Below are 18,726 nucleotides of genomic sequence, written 5' to 3'. Positions count from 1 at the left end.
CTGGGGGAGTCATCTGTTACTGTTAGAGAGAAATGCCAAAAAGTCGTAAGATAAGCATGGCCGTTATCGTGCTATAGATCCAGGACTGGTTGGCAAACATGTCATGGATCACAGGTGAGCAAAGACACGCTTTAGTTTATGAGCAGAATAAACATGAGGTTCAAAGTTCAAGTTCATCCAGAGACTTAATATTCAAATCTTCACAGCCGATGCATAACTAAAATGAAGTTTATTCGATTTTTTTTATTGGTCGTGTCTGACTAGCTGTGTTGTTTTTACAAGTCTGCACTCTTATTATCTTATATTTCAGAAACATCCAAAGGTTTGTGGAGGCTCGAAGACTAACTCAGTTGTCGTTTCATGGTTGTGTTACTGTGGTGGAGGTTTTGCATGCTTTTAACTGTATTATACAAATACACAGCAGAGAATAGTGGTGCATTCAAACTCATTTATTATTTATTGCACTCAGGCTACATGGACAATAAGAGCTACAGCACTACATTTTAACTGCAGCCATGAAAACCCGGTGAGTGGTGAGTTTACTCTTCTCCTTTCTGTAAAGACAGAAACAATGATCACATTTTAAAGTGTTTTCTGTTTGTTTTCAAAAGAATTAAAGCTTTTTAAATAAAATGTTGGACCTATTTTGCATGACTGACCTTAGCTCCGGAGTCACGGCTCTTTGCTCTCAGCTTGTTGACCTGAGACTCTGCTATGTCGGCCCGTTCCTCTGCTTCCTCCAGCTCGTGCTGCAACTTGCGCAGCTTGCTAAGGTTTGCATTGGACTGCTCCTCCTGAAAATGAAGACAGGAGTATGTAAATCCAGAGGAGGCTCATCCATGAATATTCCATAAGTAAAGCTTCTATAATTTTGCTTACAGCCTCCTCTGCAGCCCTCTTGTAGGATTTCACTTTCAGCTGCAGTTTATCCACCAGGTCCTGCAGGCGGTTCAGATTCTTCTTGTCCTCCTCGGTCTGTTAAATCATTACACAGGACGTGCTGCTCGTTATACCAGAACCTTTATTTATTTATTTTTTGCATCACAGAGGAACTGAGCCTGGAGTTTACCTGGTAGGTCAACTCTTTGATGCGCCGCTCATACTTCCGGATGCCCTTCACAGAGTCGCTGCTTTTCCTTTGCTCCATTTCCAACTCATTTTCCAGCTCTCTCACCTGGAAAAGAAGCCATGAATTTATCCTTTGTAAGACTGTCACCAACTCCTCTATTTTACAGCACTCGTAGTTCTGAAACATTTACCCTGGACTCCAGCTTCTGGACCTGCTTCTTTCCACCTTTCATAGCAATCTGCTCGGCCTCATCCAGGCGGTGCTGCAGATCTTTGATGGTTTGCTCCATGTTTTTCTTCATACGCTCCAGGTGGGCGCTGGTGTCTTGCTCCTTCTTCAGCTCCTCCGCCATCATGGCAGCATCAGTAACGGCCTTCTTTGCCTTCTCCTCAGCATTTCTGCATTCCTGCACAGCCTCCTCCACCTCATTCTGAAGCTGAGCTGTGTCACTCTCCAGCTTCTTCTTTTGGTTCAAGAGGCTGGTGTTCTGCCGGGAGAATCAGGCAGCTTTAGCACGCAATGTTATCATGCAGTATAGCGTTTGCAAAGTTGCCGACATACCTGCGAGTGCAGCAGCTGAACTCGCTCGCTGACATCCAGCAGCTCCTGCTCGGCTAGCTTCCGGCCCCGTTCGGTCTGCTCCACCAAAGCCCTCAGCTCATCGAGCTCAGCCTGCATCAGGTTGTTACGTCTCTCCACGATGGCAACGTTCTCCTTCAGGTCATCATTGGCACGGAGAGCTTCATCCAGCTGCAGCTGTGAGTCCTGTCGTGATAGAATTTAAAATGATAACATTTTCCAAAAATGAATCTCAGGTTTTATCTTGTTTCTCGGTTTAAAAATGCAATTAAGTAACTGAAGCATCACCTTCAGGTGAGCGTGGACTCCCTTGAGCTGCTTCTGGGCCTCTGCTGCCTGCCTGTTGGCCTGGCTCAGCTGGATCTCCATCTCATTTAGATCCCCCTCCATCTTCTTCTTCAGTCTAAGAGCCTCATTTCTGCTGCGAATCTCAGCCTCCAGCGAGCTCTGCAGAGTGTCCGTCACCCTCTGATGGTTTCGCTTGGCCTGCTCCATCTCCTCGTCCTTCTCCGTCAGCTTGCGCTCCATGTCAGCTTTCACTTGATTGAACTCCAGCTGAGCTCGAAGGATCTTACCCTCTTCATGCTCAAGGGTACCCTGTCGGAAATAGTAGATGATGGTCTCTCTCTCATAGCATTCGGAGTGAGAAAATTTAAGAAAGGCAATAAAGCTCATCCATAAAGTCATATTTAAAAGGGGGAAAAAATCACCTCAGCTTCCTCCAGAGCAGTGTGTATCTCTGCCTTCTCTTGCTCCAGCTGTTTGCGGATCTTCTCCAGCTCATGGATGTTCTTTCCTCCCTCACCAAGTTGCTCAGTCAGGTCAGAAATTTCCTCTGTTGAGCAAAGATTCATTCAGTGGTACCATTTACTCTGTCCACTGTCACATGAAAGGATAAATCGTGTTCAAATGATATCTTCCAACCTTGGAGATTCTTGTTTTCTCGTTTCATGGTCTCCAGATGTTCCAGAGCCTCTTCATAGGAGTTCTTCAATTTGAAGAGTTCAGTGCTGAGAGAACGAGCATCCTTCTGGGCACCTTCCAGCTCAGCTTGAGACTCCTCATACTTCTGCTTCCACTCAGCAAGGACCTGAGTGAATACCAGAAAAAGTAGTTCATTTTATATGTTCAATTTTTAGTGGCATGCTAGTTTTTCTTTCTTGTGTGGTGTTACCTTGTCAAAGTTTCTTTGCTTCTTGTCCAGAGCAGCAGCAGCAGCATTAGATCTCTCCACATCCACCATCAGATCCTCGATTTCACCCTGAAGCCTGTGTTTGGTTTTCTCCAGGGAGGAGCATTTTGCATTAGCAGCTTCCACAGCTTCCTCAGCATCCTGTAACCGTTGAGCTAGCTTTTTCCTAATAACAAACATACAACAGAAGTTTCAGAACATCACAGATAAGATGGATAAAATACTAATAAGATATCACAGGGAATTCATACTGAGTCCTTACTTTGCTTCTTCCAGCTCCTCTGTCCTTTGGATGGCATCAGTTTCGTACTTGGTTCTCCACTGAGCCACCTCAGAGTTGGCCTTGGACATGCTGCGTTGGAGCTCAGCTTTGGCTTCCTGCTCTTCCTCAAACTGCTCCCTCAGCAAATCACAGTCATGGCGAGCAGACTGCACTGCATGGGCAAGTGCATTCTTGGCCTAGGATAAAGCAGCAGTCATTTTGCCAGTAGATATTTAGTTTTGTATTTAAAAAGAACCAGTTCTTGAATACCTTGACTTCCTCCTCCAGCTGCCTCTTGAGGTCTTCAATCTGCTGCGTATATGAGAGCTTCGCTCTGGTCAGCTGGGACACCAAAGAGTCCTTCTCCTCCAGCTGCCTGGTGAGCTCACCTGCAAAATAAGGGTTTATTTTTCTCGCTCCTATCCTCATTGTTCCAAATGTAATGATGCTCTAGCAACTTGGACCTCTTTAGGATCACGTTACCATTTTCAGTTTGAAACTTTGCTTTTTGCATTGTGAAGTCATTGATGGAACGTTGGGCCTCCTCTGATTTTGTCCTGTATTCGCTCACTTGATCCTCCAGAGTGCGACACATTTTCTCCAGGTTGCTCTGAATGAAAGGATTTCCATATTAGAATGTAAGCTGTTATATCAACATATAGCATTATGCCACAAATCACATTAGGAAAGCTATTTTTTCCTTATTTACACTAGTAAGACTGTCAGCAAGTTAGAGCTAAACCCAAGACAGTTAGCCTAGCTTAGCATTAAAACTGTAAGCTGGTAAGCTTAGCATAACAGTGTGCTGAATTACACACTGATCCCAGAAGGCTAATGGGCCTGTAATGACAATGTAAGCATGCTAACATGTTAAGCAAAAGGTTTACTGTATAAGTTTAGTTTGTCACCGCAATAATCACAACTTAATCACAACTGAAGAAAAAATACAGAGGCTAACGGAACTGGTGTCCGTTTTGGAGGGAGACTGTTTAAACACTGTCTTAAACAGCCATCATAAACCAAACTACTGAAAATCTCAATATGTTTTGACCTGCTTATGCTTATGCAATCAGTGTATAAACACTCTTATGTAACTTAACAGTCACTAATATTAAAATTGAAAATGCTCATCACACTGATATAAGAGTGATTTTGGTCTTTTGGGGTTACATTTAGTAAGACAAATTAAATTTTTACAAAAAAAGACATAGCAAAAAATGTAAATTATTGTCAAAAAACCATTTGTTTGCTTTGGACATCTTACTTTAGCTTTGGCAAGCTGCTCCATGTTGGAGACGACATCGTCCAGCTCCAGTTTGAACTCGCTTTTCTCTTTCTCCAGCTTCTGCTTGACTCTTTGCAAGTTGTCGATCTGCTCACCCAGATCAGCCACGCTGTCGGCATTCTTCTTTCTCAGTGCGGCAGCAGTGGCTTCATGGTGCAGAGTGGCCTCCTCAAGGTCCCTGCGCATCTTCTGGAACTCGGCCTCCCTCTTCTTGTTCACCTCGATCTGGGCAGCGGTGGCTCCTCCAGCCTCCTCCAGCCTTTCGCTGATCTCCTCCAGCTCCCTGGCCAAGTCAGCCCTCTGTTTCTCCACCTTGGCCCGGGCAGCTCGCTCTGCCTCCAGTTCTTCCTCTAGCTCCTCAATGCGGGCCTTGATTAAATTCACCAGATTCATAAAAAAAATTAATATAGGACTCACAAAATAAAGACAAAATAAGACATAAATAAAAACCCGCTGTTACCTGTAACTCCTTCAGTTTCTTTTGGAGCTGAGCACTCATTGCCTGCTCATCCTCAATTTTACTGAGATGCTGGCTAATTTCAAAATCCTTCCTACATTCAATGACAAAGTGTTTTAGAATTAGTAAGCAGCCTTTTTTGTCAAACAGTCTGCCATTTCTGTGATTTTTAAAGTGTAATGTTACTTTTTGAGTTTTTCCTCTAGCTGCTGCTTGTCATTCTCCAGATCCATTATGTTTTCTTGGGTTAGCTTCAGGTCCCCTTCCAGTTTTCTCTTGGCTCTTTCTAAATCCATCCTCACCTTCTTCTCTTGCTCCAATGATCCTTCAAGCTGAAGGGCAAAAGCGTTACTCCATAATCTCATCGCAAGAACTTGGCAGCTTATCTCAGTGAAATATCTACGTTTAATACTCTTACGTCATCGACTTGCTGCTCCAGCTTGACTTTGGCCTTGGTCAGAGAGTTGACTTTGTCTTCCTCACTCTGCAAGTCATCCAGCGTTTGCTGGTGGGCCTCCTGAAGAGCTTTCTTCTCTTTGGTCAGCTTAGCAATGATTTCATCCAAAGCTGCCATTTCTTCGGTCAGATTTTTCACCTTAGAATAAGATCACAGAAAGAGTATTTACTCTGGTACATGGAGACGTTTTTCACCACATAAAAACTCTTTTAAACGCCAATGAATGATTTGTAGTCCATCCATGATAACAATAAACTGTGGACATTGACGTGACAATTCCACCTCATAGCTGAAGACAATCAATATCAGCATTCATTCAAATATATGTTTATGGCAACCGGATCAAAGTCCAGTGATCACTCGCTATAAAATCCAAACTATTTTAGTTTTAGAATCAAGAAAAGTTAGTCTGAGACTCTCTAACACTGAGCTAAAGGGTGGTAAAATACTCATCATTATAAGTCGTTTTATATTTTGGCATTGTGAACATGATTGGATGTGTTTCATACCTTGTTCTCAGTGGCATGCTTTTCCTTTTCCACTTTAGCCAGAGTCAGCTCTAAATCATCAATGTCCTTCTTAAGCTCTGAACACTCATCCTCCAGCTTCCTTTTCTTGGCAGTTAGCTCTGCATTCATCTCCTCTTCATCCTCGAGTCTCTCTGTCAGCTCTTTGACTTTAGCCTCAAGCTGAATCTTGCTCTTAATCAGACCCTCACAGCGCTCCTCAGCATCTGAAAGATTGTCTTGCTCCTAAATGCAAGAAATTAAACAGCATTGTTATTTATTACAGTTATGTATCACGTCCACGTAAGTTTTAGATGACTAATGTATCTTACAGATTGGACTTGGAGCTGTAAGTCATTCTTCTCTTGGAGAAGGGTGACCATTTTTTCCTCCAGCTCCTTCTTGCGGGCTTCAGATTTGGCATATGCCTCTTTGAGCTTTGTAAACTCCTCTTTCATGTTTGCCATCTCCTTCTCAGTCTCAGCTGATTTCAGCAGAGGTTTAATCTTAAAGAACATCTTCATCCAGGGCCAATTTTTGACGCCCATAAAGGCACGAATGTTCCACTGGATCACGAGTAAGGCATCCCTGTGGTTTGTATCAGACAGTTCAGGTTCATTTTTATCTTAATGTAATGTTATCTTCATGTTAAATATGAGGAGTTTGGCACCAACCTGCGCTCAACAATCTTCTGGAACTCAATCCTGGCGAGCAGTCCTCTGGATCTCGCTTGAATTCCAGTAAGGATGAGAGCAAGACGATCGTCTCTCATCTCTTCAAGAACACCAAGCAGACCAGCTTTGAAGAACACCTGATAGTGACAGAGTGGTTTTCATTTTTTTTACTGCACAGAAAAAAACTTCAACCTTTTCTTTGTTAATATAGCTGGCGAAACAAACCTTCGTGTGCCCCAGCTTGTACTGCTCGTGATCAATATCCAAAGACCCCAGAAGTTTTTCTGAGGCTTTTTTGTTGTCAATGAACTGCCCTTCAGGAATAGCACTGGGGTTCAAGATGCGATATCTGAAACGATACAGCCACAGCATTATTACAATAACTGAATGAAGTGGAAAAAAATAAAGACGATATAGCAAATATAATAGGAAGGCAAACAACCCAAAGTGTGGGGTTATAATGTGTTTCCCAGCATTTGTCAGCAATGCCAGAGAACAGGATTTCTGAAAGTTAGTGTTTTTGTCTAAAAGCCCCTTGAGAAGGGAAACTACAATGTTGCAAACAATTGCTAAAAGCAACCAATAGGGAAAACCTGTCAACCTTAAGCTGCCAGGGAAAAGACGTTTAAAGACTAGAAATATATGAAACCTTCTATCACTGCTATTGTACGAAAGAACAACAGAGATAATGTTTTTCTTGCCTTTGTTTGAAGTCTCCATACTGAATCCTGTTGGGAAATCCCTTCCTGCAGATCCTGATCCCTTCCAGCACACCATTACAGCGTAGCTGGTGCATGACCAGAGGATTCTCCATCGCCCCAGGAGTCTTGGTCTCATTGGGGATGAGGCAGCGCACAAAATGAGGGTGAGTTGACCTGAGGTTGGTCATGAGTTTATTCAGATTCTCCTGTAAAAGTAAGAAGGAAATCATCAGTAGGTCCGCACTGTAGGCTAAACCTACAAAACCTTCCCAACTTTAGGCATATTTTACCCTGTGCAGCGCAGACACAGTCTGGAAGGAAGAACCTTTCTTCTTTCCTCCCTTTCCCTTGCCTCCTCCATCTTGGGCTGCATGGAGTTACAAGTTATATAAATATCACTGTGATTTTCTTAAAAGATGGAAAATTCACGGACCAAAAAAACCCAAAAGTGCTTACTGGACTCTGCACCCGCATACCCCATGAACAGCATTGAGAGTAACTTCAGAGTGGACTTCTGATAGAGTCCAACCACGGTCTCATTGAGCGGGTCCTTGTTCTTCTCCAGCCAGTTAGTGATGTTATAGTCAACAGTACCAGCATAGTGGATCAGAGAGAAATGAGCCTCTGCTTTTCCTTTAACAACTCTGGGCTTCTGGAAGTTGGGACTTTTACCCAGATGGTTGTCATACAACTTGGCTTTGAATGTCGAATCTGAAGCTTTGGGGAACATGCACTCCTCTTCAAGGATGGACATGATGCCCATGGGCTTTAATAAAGGATGGATAAAATGTTAGACTATTATACACAAAAGCTGTCAAAATGACCAAGTTTGAACACACCAACCTTTTCAATAAGTTCAATGCAGGCTGCCAAGTCCATGCCAAAGTCAATGAACTCCCAAACGATGCCCTCTTTCTTGTACTCTTCTTGCTCCAGTACAAACATGTGATGGTTGAAGAACTGCTGCAGCTTCTCGTTGGTGTAGTTGATGCAAAGCTGCTCGAAGGTGTTGAACTAAAAAAGCGAGAGTCAGATTTCATATACATTATACAGGAAGGATATTTTTCCATAAATATTGTGTAAGATGTCCTTAAACCCTTTAACACTCACATCAAAGATCTCAAATCCAGCAATATCCAGCACACCAATGAAGTACTGACGAGGTTGTTTGGTATCCAGAGACTGGTTAATTCTCACCACCATCCACAAGAACATTTTCTCGTACACTGACTTGGCCAGAGCACCGATAGAGTAGTACACCTTAAAAAAAAGAAAACATGAAAGCAATTAAATCAAAGTTTAAATTCGTTGTATTCTTTAAGTACTCACAGAACTCTGTGAGGTTCCTTTGATTTCGTCTCACCTGCTGCACACTTTGACCTTTGGTGACCCACTCGTTGCCTACTTTAACTCTTGGGTGGCACAGCCCCTTGATGAGGTCAGCAGAGTTTAGGCCCATAAGATATGCCGCTTTGTCGACATCTGTAAATGGATGTTTATTAAAGCATTATTTTCTGTAGTTATACTTTTATATAGTTACTCTGCCGAGGTTTTATTTCTGTTCTGACCCTCAGTGCCATCAGGCTCCGCTTGTTCTTCTCGCTGCTTCTGTTTGAATTTCATGTTTCCATAATGCATGATGGCACCGGTCAGCTTGTAAATGCCATTCTTCTCCTCTTGGGTGAAGCCCAGGACATCAAAAGCTTCCTAAAACAAGAAAATTGCATTTCCGTTTGTTATTGCTGAATATGTATATAGATTTGAGGATTTGTATTTTCCAATATGCTCTGTTTCACTCACATCAGTAGCCATCAGCTCTTCAGAATCATTGATAGAAGCTACGGTTGTTTCTCCTTGGGAGATGTAGGCGTAGTCATAGGGGTTGTTGGTGATCAACAGCATTTCTGCCAGAGAAAAGAAAGGTTGCAATCTATGTGACTACATCCTGCTTTATTCTGGTATGGACAGTGGATAAAAAGACAGGAATTACACACAGAATACATGGGTAGTTTGCAGTGGGGAAAATACGCCCATGCTATTGGATCTGATCCTGACCACTTGGATTTTGGGTCACCCTTCTACCCAGCCTATTATTCAGCACTCACCCAGCAGCTCTGGTTTTTGCTGGGACAGAATCTGGTAGAAGATGTGATAGTCCCTCTCAGCCTTGAGCTGATAGGTGACACGAGACTTCTCCAGCAAATCTAAAAATAAAAAATAAAAAAAAATAAAAAATAGAACAGTAATTGTATGCCACTTTATTGAAACCTACAGGAAATCTCATCAAAATAGGAAACTACAAAACAAAGTTAATGTAATTAAGTAGAACACATAGTGTGCTCTAAACACAGCACCATGCAAATTTTTTGGCTTATGATGATGTCACAGTATACTCACATGTCTCAATGTCAGCAGAAGCCAGTTTTCCACTGACTCCGAAGTGGATTCGAATAAATTTACCCTGTGAGGGAATATAGGATTGAACCCAGTGAGGATAGTGAAGACTGAAGAGGATATCCATTATTTTGTAAAGCCTGCCTGGAATTTTCACTTAACTCACTGTTGGTGTTTTGTACTCTGTACTTAAATGTGTTGACATTTGTTCACATAAAGAATGAAAGTGGAGCTGGCATGAACTGTGAATGTTTGGAGGGAACTGTAGAGCAAAATGGCAAAACAAGTGAACTCACAAATCTGGAGGAGTTGTCATTCCTGATGGTCTTGGCATTTCCAAACGCCTCCAGAGCAGGATTGGCCTGGATGATCTGATCCTCCAGGGTGCCCTGCAGATGTAAAGCATGGAAAGCTTTAGTCATCCAAACTGTATTTATAACGCTTTCAAAATATCACATCACACCGACCTTTTTCTCCTGTTTTTCATCCTTCTTGCCAGAAACCGCTGCAATGCTGGCAAAGTACTGGATGACTCTCTTGGTGTTCACAGTCTTTCCTGCACCAGATTCTCCACTGGGGATAAAAAACCAGTTATGTATGTGAGCTTGTGAGACATCTCTGTAACAGCTTAAACACAGTCTTAATAATAAAAACAGATCTGGTTATAAGGACTGACTTACGTGATAAGGATTGACTGGTTTTCTCTGTCTGCAAGATTTATGAGAATAAATGTTAGAAGTTATTTTTTTAAATGTCTCAGAGAGACCATTACAAAGTCCTGAATATAAGGTGAACATACCAGCAAGCATATACTGGTAGGCATTGTCAGAGATGGAGTAGATGTGAGGAGGAGCTTCACTCCTCTTCTTTCCTCTGTAGGCGTTGACCACCGACTGATCGTACACTGGCAGCCACTTGTAGGGGTTGACAGTTACACAGAACAGTCCTGAGTAGGTCTGTGGATGAAGATTTATGCAAGTTTTTTATTTGGTTTCTTTTAGATTAAGCTACAGATTTCATGCTATGCAGATATCTCCATGCTTGTGGTTACTACTCACGTAGATCATCCACGCTGCGTAACGCTCTTTGAGGTTAAACAGCACAGCAGGTTCATGGAGGAAGGTGAACATCGCCATGTCCTCAATTTTATCGAACTTTGGCGGGTTCTGAGGATGGATATCTGCCTCCTTATGGGTGACAGTCTAAAAGGGTTTAACAAAAAGCAGTGATCTTAATTCAAACTGTAAAACCTGTCACCTGTGTAAGTTCATAATCTCCTTCAACTGATGTGTCAGTTTTTATTTAGCCGGTGTAAATATGACACACTAACCTTTCCAAACTCAGTTTCAACGGTAACTTTGTCACCGTCCCTGCTGATGACTGAGGCTTTCACGTACTCCACCTCGGGGTCGGGTACAAAACAAGCCTTTTTCATGTCGAAAGGTCGGGTCTGAGCTTCCAAACGCTCCTTATCCGACTTTCTCAGGAAGGAAGCTGCCGACCCAAACTCCGCCATGATGGCGTCACCTGACATCTTGAAAGCTGCGAGGCAAGAGTGTGGGTTTAAAAGCGTGTTGGTTATATCTTTCTTGGATGGTATTGGGATAATTTGTAAGCTGATTTAATTGTAATGTATTTATGCAAATAGTTTAAAGGTAATAATTAGTAATTATATCATAAAAATGTTAACCAAGCACTACGACCACAAGCTACAGTAGTACAGACATAAACGTCATTCTGAGTCTAGTTTAAGTTTGTTTTGAAAAAGATAAAGCATGGAGCTGTTTACCTGTTTTCTCTTCCTCTCCCTTGATGAAAGTTTACTGGGTCTCTAGAAAGACAAGACAACAAAAGTAAATGCATTTTCAGTACATGTCCTTATAGTTATATTATTATAAAATGTGTGTATGCTTACCTGTAGATGGTGTGATTCTGTCCATATTCCCGTCTCTCTGACCTCTTTTTATACATCCAGGAGGCAGTGCCTCAGCACACAGCCGCCCTAAAAGGCATGATGCCAGAACACAAAGGGATCAAAAAAGGAACACCTGTATTTGGAGATAAAGGTGTGGACAAATATAACCATTGGCTATTGTAGCCGAAGCTTAATTAGCTTGTCCTCTATCAGCATCTGTTTTAGTTCTGTCCTTCAATTGTGAGAAAAGCAAGAAAGTCACTTAAAAAAACATTAAAAATTGACTCGTATATGAATCATTTATGTTATTTTCATTATATTAAACCCATTTCCACACATTTTATTGTCTCAAATGAGAATCACTGACTCATGTTTTTTTGTTATTAAAGTCTAAATTCTGTTATTAGTTTCTTACGTGCCTTGTCACTGCTACTGTAAGCACCATCTGGGTGTCTTGTGACTGTGGTATTGTCTTCTATTGTACTGGAGGACAAAGATAAACCCTGTGAATTTTTGACTTGGATTCCTTCTGGTAGTCCTTTGCCTCCCAGTGGGCCTCAGATGACCCTCCTCCATCTATAGTAAAAGGTCGGGAGTGACAGCTGCTTGCTTTCAACGGTCTAAGTGGCCATGCTGTAAGGAAATACATTTAGCACACAAAGGACACTTACTACCTCCCCCATATAGGCATTAATAATGACACCGCAGCCAGTGCTGTAAATAACTGTCACATTAGCAAGAGAAGATCCTTAAATCACACGTTTATTGGATGGACCACCTGAAGCCCTCCTCAAGAAGCACACAAGACCTTTCGACATTAACAGCTTCACACTTTGAGGTTCACCGTGACCTTGTGGGTCTTGACAGTTGGCTGTCTGCACCCAGCGCACCACTCCTCGGCACATCGCAGGCGGTGCTGAGTTTCATTCCCAGCTGTCTTGTGTCCTTCTGCAGTCAACACTTATGAGGGAGCTTGACAGGCCTTCCTATACGCAGCAGCCACCCTGGTGGATTGTTCGAGCTGCTGCTTCAACATACAATGAGCAGCCGAAACATCAAAGCCTGACAGGTGACGTGAATGTGTTAAAGTGCATTGTTGTGGATGTTACTTGACTACCCAACTAAGCATTGTTACAAACCAAACATACACACACAAACCTGAAGGACATTGTACCAAAAAGGAAAAAAAGAAGAAATTTTCATGAAAATTCAAGGAACACAACAAAGAGCTGTAGGCCCACACTCCCCAGATCCCAGTCCAATCAAGCATAGAGATGCACTCTGCAACCCACAGCACCCAGCGGGCCCACTGCCAACAAACTGGTGCTAGACACCACATGACAGGTACATTGTCCATCAGTCGGAATAATATTACACATGTTCTTGCTCCTCTTGTTCTGCAGATTAAAGGCCTCTAATCAGAATTTCAGGTGTCTATGAAGCATGCATTTTTTTAAGATAGTGAAAGTGCTGGTAAGCATTTTACATAAACTCATCATGAATGTCATGATAATTTTGGTCTTTCTTGGAGCTGCTTTTTTTTTCCAGCGTAGAATGATTGTACAGCATACATCTTTAAGAAACAAGAAATGTTTGAATGATTTGAATTTATTTAGCATTTTCTTCAATCCACAAAGAGTAACTTTATACAAACACTCACTTAAATCTTTTAATGAAAGGTGCTGAAGGTTGCACATTGCCTTTTAACTTGTCAAGGCCGAGGCCTGTTAACTTTATCTTAGCGATCATGATCGACTACAACTCGTAGTGTTTCTTTAAAAAAAGGATTGGTTGGCAGCACTCATTGGATTGACCAATACTCAGAAACATGCAAAAGTCCAATGAAACCAGTGAAGATCTAAGAGGGAGAATTGTAGATGCACAAAAGTTTGGATGGTCTCTATGTGCCATTTCTTCTTCACTGAAGAAGAAGCTCCTGCTTCAAGCTCGACTGAAATTTACGACTGCCCACATGGATGAGGCAAATGGCTCGTGGAGAAAAGATTTATGGTCAGACCAGACAAAGGTTAAGCTATTTGGCCACAACGGCAAGAGGCATGTTTGGAGAAGTAAAGGTGATGTTTTCAGTCCTAAATACACTGTACCAACTGTCAAGCATGGTGGTGGTCCTGTTTTGCTGCCAGTGGTACTGGTACATTGCACATTGCAGGTGGATGGAATAATAAAAAAGGAGGACTACCACCAAATTCTTGAGCTTCAACACCTCAAATCAAACGCTAAATAGTTTAACCACAACCAATGTTGGGTATTCCAAGAGGACAATGATCTCAAACTCAAACCAAAACTGGTTTTAGGATGGATAAAACAGGCTAACATTAAGCTTCTCTAATGGCCTTCCCAAAGCCCCGACCTCAACCCCTTTGAAAATGTGTCAACTACAATCATTCCACCCTATGACATTCCTGCCCACGACATTTCTCCAGTCCGTCTTTAATAACCTGAAAAGTTGGTTGATTCCCACCTGACTCCAGTCTTTGAACTCTGTTATTTTTATTTTGCTTTACTATCAAGGAATATACAGTGCCGGCATATTACAAGTGGGCATCATGGTCAGTAAAAGCTGACGTATACAATAAATATACGTCAGCTTTTACTATTAGTTGCTGCTTCCCCAGCACAATATCTTGAAAACAAAGTGGGCAGGTGTTTATAGCCTGTTGTTTTCTTCCTTTTGTCCTTGAGCTCTGAGATGGCCGCATGACGTTCATAAAGCCTCTACAAATGTCACTGGCACCGAAACTGACAACCAAGGCATAGTGACACGCAATGTCAGACTTACTTAGACCCTCACACTCACTGGCTTTGTGCCATTTCTCTCCACTTTGCATAACAATCTAGCTAAAAGAGGAGTCAATGAGGATGTTGAGATACAAAAAAGAATCTGTTCTATATTCAAGCTGAGATTTTGTTCATTTTTCTGCATGTTCACACTCTAAATCCAATCCAAATTTGAGTGTGAGCATTATCATGGTCGCAGCTGTTGTTCGGCAAGGCCAGGTCACCACCCTATATACTGGCACCGTAACTGCTACTTCATTCTGTCACCCCCACGCTTCATCTTGTTGGCCTGACATTGTTTCCTTCCATTTACCCTTGAGGACAAAGATAAACCTGTGAAATTGTTTTGGGATTCCTTCTGCCGAGCTTAAGTCAAAGCAGGCACTCCATACGGCCACAGCCCCTCTCAACAGTGACGCAAGCCATCGTGTGTGTGTGAGTCCTTTTCACTAATCATCACAGCCTCTTGAGTAAAAGATCAGTTTCTGTCATTGTAAAGAGAAATACCTGATATATGATCATGGTGGAGAAATCGTTTGAATTCACAAGTGTCTGCTGCTGTCACCAGGATCACAAGAAGTATTTCTTCACCGTGCAAAGTGTGAGACTGTCCACACAGTGATGATTTCTCTTAGACTTAGAGAAGGAATCTTCTCTTCCAAGACCCCTGCACTGTATAACAAGACTCTTTCAACACTTGAATGCTCCACATTCAAGGTCCTCACCTCAAGTAGTCTTATTAGCCCTTACATAATGTTCCCTGTCAGTTCCACACTCAGCTGTCCTGTACTTCTGTTTGAAGGGTCAGCTAACATGCTCTGATGTTCTCCTTACATCAGCTACCTTGGCTGTCTGCTTTATGTACAGCAGCTTCAACTTTACCTTGTAATGCACCTGAGTGATGATATACAGTTGTTTGGAGATAATACAGGATGTCAGAATAGGGACTAGGAGTGAGGGTTGTCAGGTCTCCAGTTTTCCAGTGGAATTTAGCTGCTTTAGGCATATTAAATATTTCCTTTTTGGGATGTATTTAATTTACATATCTATTATTTTCTTAAACACCAATGACATTAGATACTTTATGTAACCTTTTGTTGCCTAAGTCTTCAAGAATGAAAACCCCAACTGGAACACTAGGTGATCAGAATATATTATTTTTGTTTATCAATATTCTTACCAACTCTTAGCAATTAGGGAACTAAGAGCACATCAAAAACTAGCTGTTTTTTGAGAGTCCCTATTTATGATCTATGATGAAGTTTGGAGGCTTAAACCACAACAAACTTTGCACAAACACAAACACCTGCATGACATTTATACTGGCAATATCTAACTCACAATACCAACTCTGAGTATCCATTCATTTATTTTTCTTAACTGTTATTGATTAAGAACAGCAGGTGCACAAGATCCCAGCTTTACTGGGTGGAAGGGAAAATCTGGATGGATCCCCAGTCCTCCACAACGCTAACACAAAGTAGTGCTGTGCGATACTGCAAGTGGTGTTATCAATCTGATCCCAAGTAAATACAGGGCGAGTCCTGCCGATAACAATACAGATAGCATTATTATTAACTACTAAAGGCAGCTTGTGCAGGGCAGAGCCATGTGAATGACTTACGAGAAGAATTATTATCAATTTGTAAATTCTGAAGACATTTTAATGACAATTAAACCACTGTCATTTTTACTTTCCACAATATTTGCCAAATATTCAACAAATAAGCTTTTTCATCTTTTGCCAGATAAAAAATCTGCTATAGTACATCCTACAGAAATGCACTGCAATTGTTTGTCCATTTGGAAGAACTGAGTAGTGAAAAGAAGTGAGCAGTGAGAATGTGCAGTCACTTTATGAGGTGATAACGTGGTCCTGCGCAGGTGGAGAGAGGATGACAACCCGTGTTCCCCATCTTGCCCTGAGTTCTTCATAAGACAGCATTAACAGTGTATGTTTAGAGCAGCACTCTAACCTTGAGGGCATTGTTGCACTACAAGGGTGGAACATACCAATCTTTGTTAAGATCCTCAACCTCAGCTGTCATCATAGGCCTCTGGTGCCGGAGCTGTCTGTCTACAGAGACAGACGGAGCCAGGTGACGTGCTCAGAGACTGTCTTTCTGCGGCTGCACTGGGATGCATGTGAACTGAGGTTGGGTACGACAGAGTATTAGGGCCACATTAGTTAGAAAACTATATTGCTGATCATTTCGAGATTAAAGTTGAAAATGTATTTTGAGAAAAAAGTTGAAATGTGGAGATTACATTTGTTGATTCAAGATAAAATTGCACACTTGCTGTACACTCTACAAAATGCCTTGTTTAGGTGATTTAGTGAAACAAATCGATCGTCTTTATTGGGTGTAACCATCGATAACCTTTCATCTGTCCATTATAAGCCATTTCCTCTTGTGCAAATCCACTCGTCCAAGTTTGTGTGTTTTTACATCTGACCACCACGCTGTGTTACTAAAACCGATTCTGAATTTTAAAAAAAAATCTTGAGTTGTTCTTACACAGCTAGAACTTGTTGTGCTGAATTGGGGCAGCTGAGTGTCTGGAGCCTCAGCTTTTATGGTTTTAAAAGCAGGTCTGTTCACAAACCAGAACTTGATTAACGGCACTGCATCCCATCATATTCACACAGTTTCCAAAGTAGTTTTTTGCCATTTTGATACTATAATGAAACTCATAAAGGCTGATGCTCCAGACACTCAGTAAACTACAGTTATTGCTCTTCTTTTTTTAAATTCAGCATGACAGCTGTTGTAGCTGTGCTAAAGTGATTGGAAAGATATTTTTCTACTGGTCAACTTAGATTAGGCAGCAGTGTTTCTTTTAAAATCCAAGTCTTTTTGCTCTGAGAAATGAAGCCTGTTCCACTCAGCAAGCTGCCCTGCTGCACAGCTCAGCCAGATGACAAATGCATTTAAGACTGCAGTCAAACCCACAAGGGCTGAGGCTCCATCCAGCCATCTAACCAAATGCATTGCTTTTTTAATCAGCACAGGAATCAATTAGCCGTGATGAACTTTGAGAGGCAACACAAACACTGTCTCTGTCTCTTTGGTCGATATTCCACAAAAAAATCATTCACGTATCATTTAAAACATTTATGATCAGTTTCAGAATTAAAATGTGTTTTTCTGTTAGTACACAAGACCATTTCTAATGGATCATAACAAAAATCTTTTGATTTGATGTTCCTGTTACTAACATTAAATACTTCAAAGTAAAATGTGTTTGTGCTTTCAGAATAAATTATGATTAAAAAAGATGCTGTAACTAATAAGAGTGGCTCACCCGTGCGCTTCTTGGAACATCTCCATCTTGTGGTCACAGATTGGATTTGTGCTGATCTGAAGGGGAGCTTTCTCACAGATTTGTTGATGAAATAAGTGGAATATTTGGTCCCATGCACATCATAGGTCAACAATAACAAACAGTTAAAATTAAAGCAGCCGGTTTGCAGCTTTAAAAATCAGTGTTTTATATTAAAAATGAGAGTTTAAAAAGACTTAATCTGATCCATCACCCTGTCCAGCCACCTTAAAGGACCCAGAGGATTAACAAGTTGTTGAGAGGCTAGATGACGAAAGCTGTCACTGTCCAAGGAAACAACTTACAATGTGCTAATTGTGAATAATGTAAAGGGATTTCTTAGCAGGATCATGTTGTATCACTTGAGAAAGTCTTTCAATGCCACAAATTCACACCTCGGGTTTAGCTTTGACCTGGCCTCCCAACAATGTCTCAGCTGTCTGCATGCTTCTTTGTAGTCTTATACATGAAAACACTGCATTGTGGTATGGTATACTGAAGAGAGGACTGTGTTTGACTTGGGATTTTAACAGATGTTGAGGGGTTTTTTTTATTTATATATATTTTTTCATTTTATATATTTAAATTTTCATCAGGCTAAACACACTAGTAGGAAGAATATCATATCCCCAGGCAAAACGAAGCCTTGAACCCGCATTCTCGCTTTAAGCCACCAGATGGCGATAGCCGTGGTTGCAAAAAGACTTGGTCCTATAGACGTCTAAAGGGGAGAATAGCTTTCTCTCTTGACCTCTGTAAACATTTTCCTGCTGAGCTGACCATTCTTCCAGAAGCACATGTGTGAGCTCAGACTCTGACACTTGATGAGAAGGCCTGGCTCGCACTCTCCGCTCTAATTCATCCTAAAGGTGTTCTGTCAGGTTGAGGTCAGGACTCTGTGCAGGCCAGTCAAGTTCTTCCACATCAAACTTGTGTTAATGGACCTTGCTTTGTGCACTGATGTGCAGTCGTGTTGGAACAGGAAGGGGCTGTACTCACACTGTTCCCACGAAGTTGGGAGTATAAATTGTCTAAAATGTCTTGGTATGATGAAGTAGCAAGAGTTCTTTTCACTGGAGCTGAGGCATGAGTCCAGCTCCTGAAAAATATTA

General features: G+C 41.7%; 1 protein-coding gene across 2 annotated transcripts; it reads right to left on the bottom strand.

Annotated features, from left to right (window-relative positions):
* Positions 1-458: 458 nt before the first annotated feature.
* LOC134634677 (myosin-6-like) lies at positions 459-11,110 on the bottom strand. Of its 2 annotated transcripts, XM_063483998.1 has the most exons (37): positions 10,907-11,110; positions 10,635-10,778; positions 10,376-10,532; positions 10,257-10,284; positions 10,044-10,149; positions 9,873-9,965; positions 9,580-9,643; positions 9,288-9,386; positions 8,983-9,086; positions 8,751-8,889; positions 8,546-8,664; positions 8,293-8,442; positions 8,026-8,196; positions 7,639-7,948; positions 7,473-7,543; positions 7,183-7,388; positions 6,707-6,830; positions 6,482-6,618; positions 6,140-6,395; positions 5,811-6,053; positions 5,263-5,439; positions 5,031-5,176; positions 4,848-4,938; positions 4,367-4,756; positions 3,586-3,712; positions 3,373-3,491; positions 3,103-3,299; positions 2,823-3,006; positions 2,573-2,738; positions 2,359-2,483; positions 1,937-2,245; positions 1,631-1,834; positions 1,260-1,556; positions 1,070-1,174; positions 880-975; positions 660-794; positions 459-554 (listed from the first exon to the last, which is right to left on the bottom strand). In XM_063483998.1, exons 1-37 carry the CDS (start codon positions 11,108-11,110, stop codon positions 540-542), a joined length of 5,808 nt encoding a protein of 1,935 aa, XP_063340068.1. In that variant the 3' UTR covers positions 459-539. The 2 variants fall into 2 exon arrangements, with proteins under 2 accessions (XP_063340068.1, XP_063340067.1); XM_063483997.1 differs by lacking the exon at positions 459-554 and having other exon boundaries at positions 642-794; positions 10,038-10,149.
* Positions 11,111-18,726: the final 7,616 nt, after the last annotated feature.

This window comes from Pelmatolapia mariae, linkage group LG9 (genome assembly GCF_036321145.2).
Source record: "Pelmatolapia mariae isolate MD_Pm_ZW linkage group LG9, Pm_UMD_F_2, whole genome shotgun sequence".
Lineage (NCBI taxonomy): Eukaryota > Metazoa > Chordata > Actinopteri > Cichliformes > Cichlidae > Pelmatolapia > Pelmatolapia mariae.
This window is presented reverse-complemented; position numbering and strand designations above follow the sequence as displayed.

What these genes read in the sequence shown, in the direction of transcription:
- LOC134634677 (XM_063483997.1), bottom strand. Translation starts at nt 11,110, where the DNA reads ATGTCAGGTGACGCCATCATGGCGGAGTTTGGGTCGGCAGCTTCCTTC. An exon ending in AGCTGGAGGAGGAAGTCAAG is followed by an intron (nt 3,300 to 3,372) that starts GTATTCAAGAAC and finishes GCTTTATCCTAG; the next exon opens with GCCAAGAATGCACTTGCCCA. An exon ending in CTGCTCTGGAGGAAGCTGAG is followed by an intron (nt 2,246 to 2,358) that starts GTGATTTTTTCC and finishes TATTTCCGACAG; the next exon opens with GGTACCCTTGAGCATGAAGA.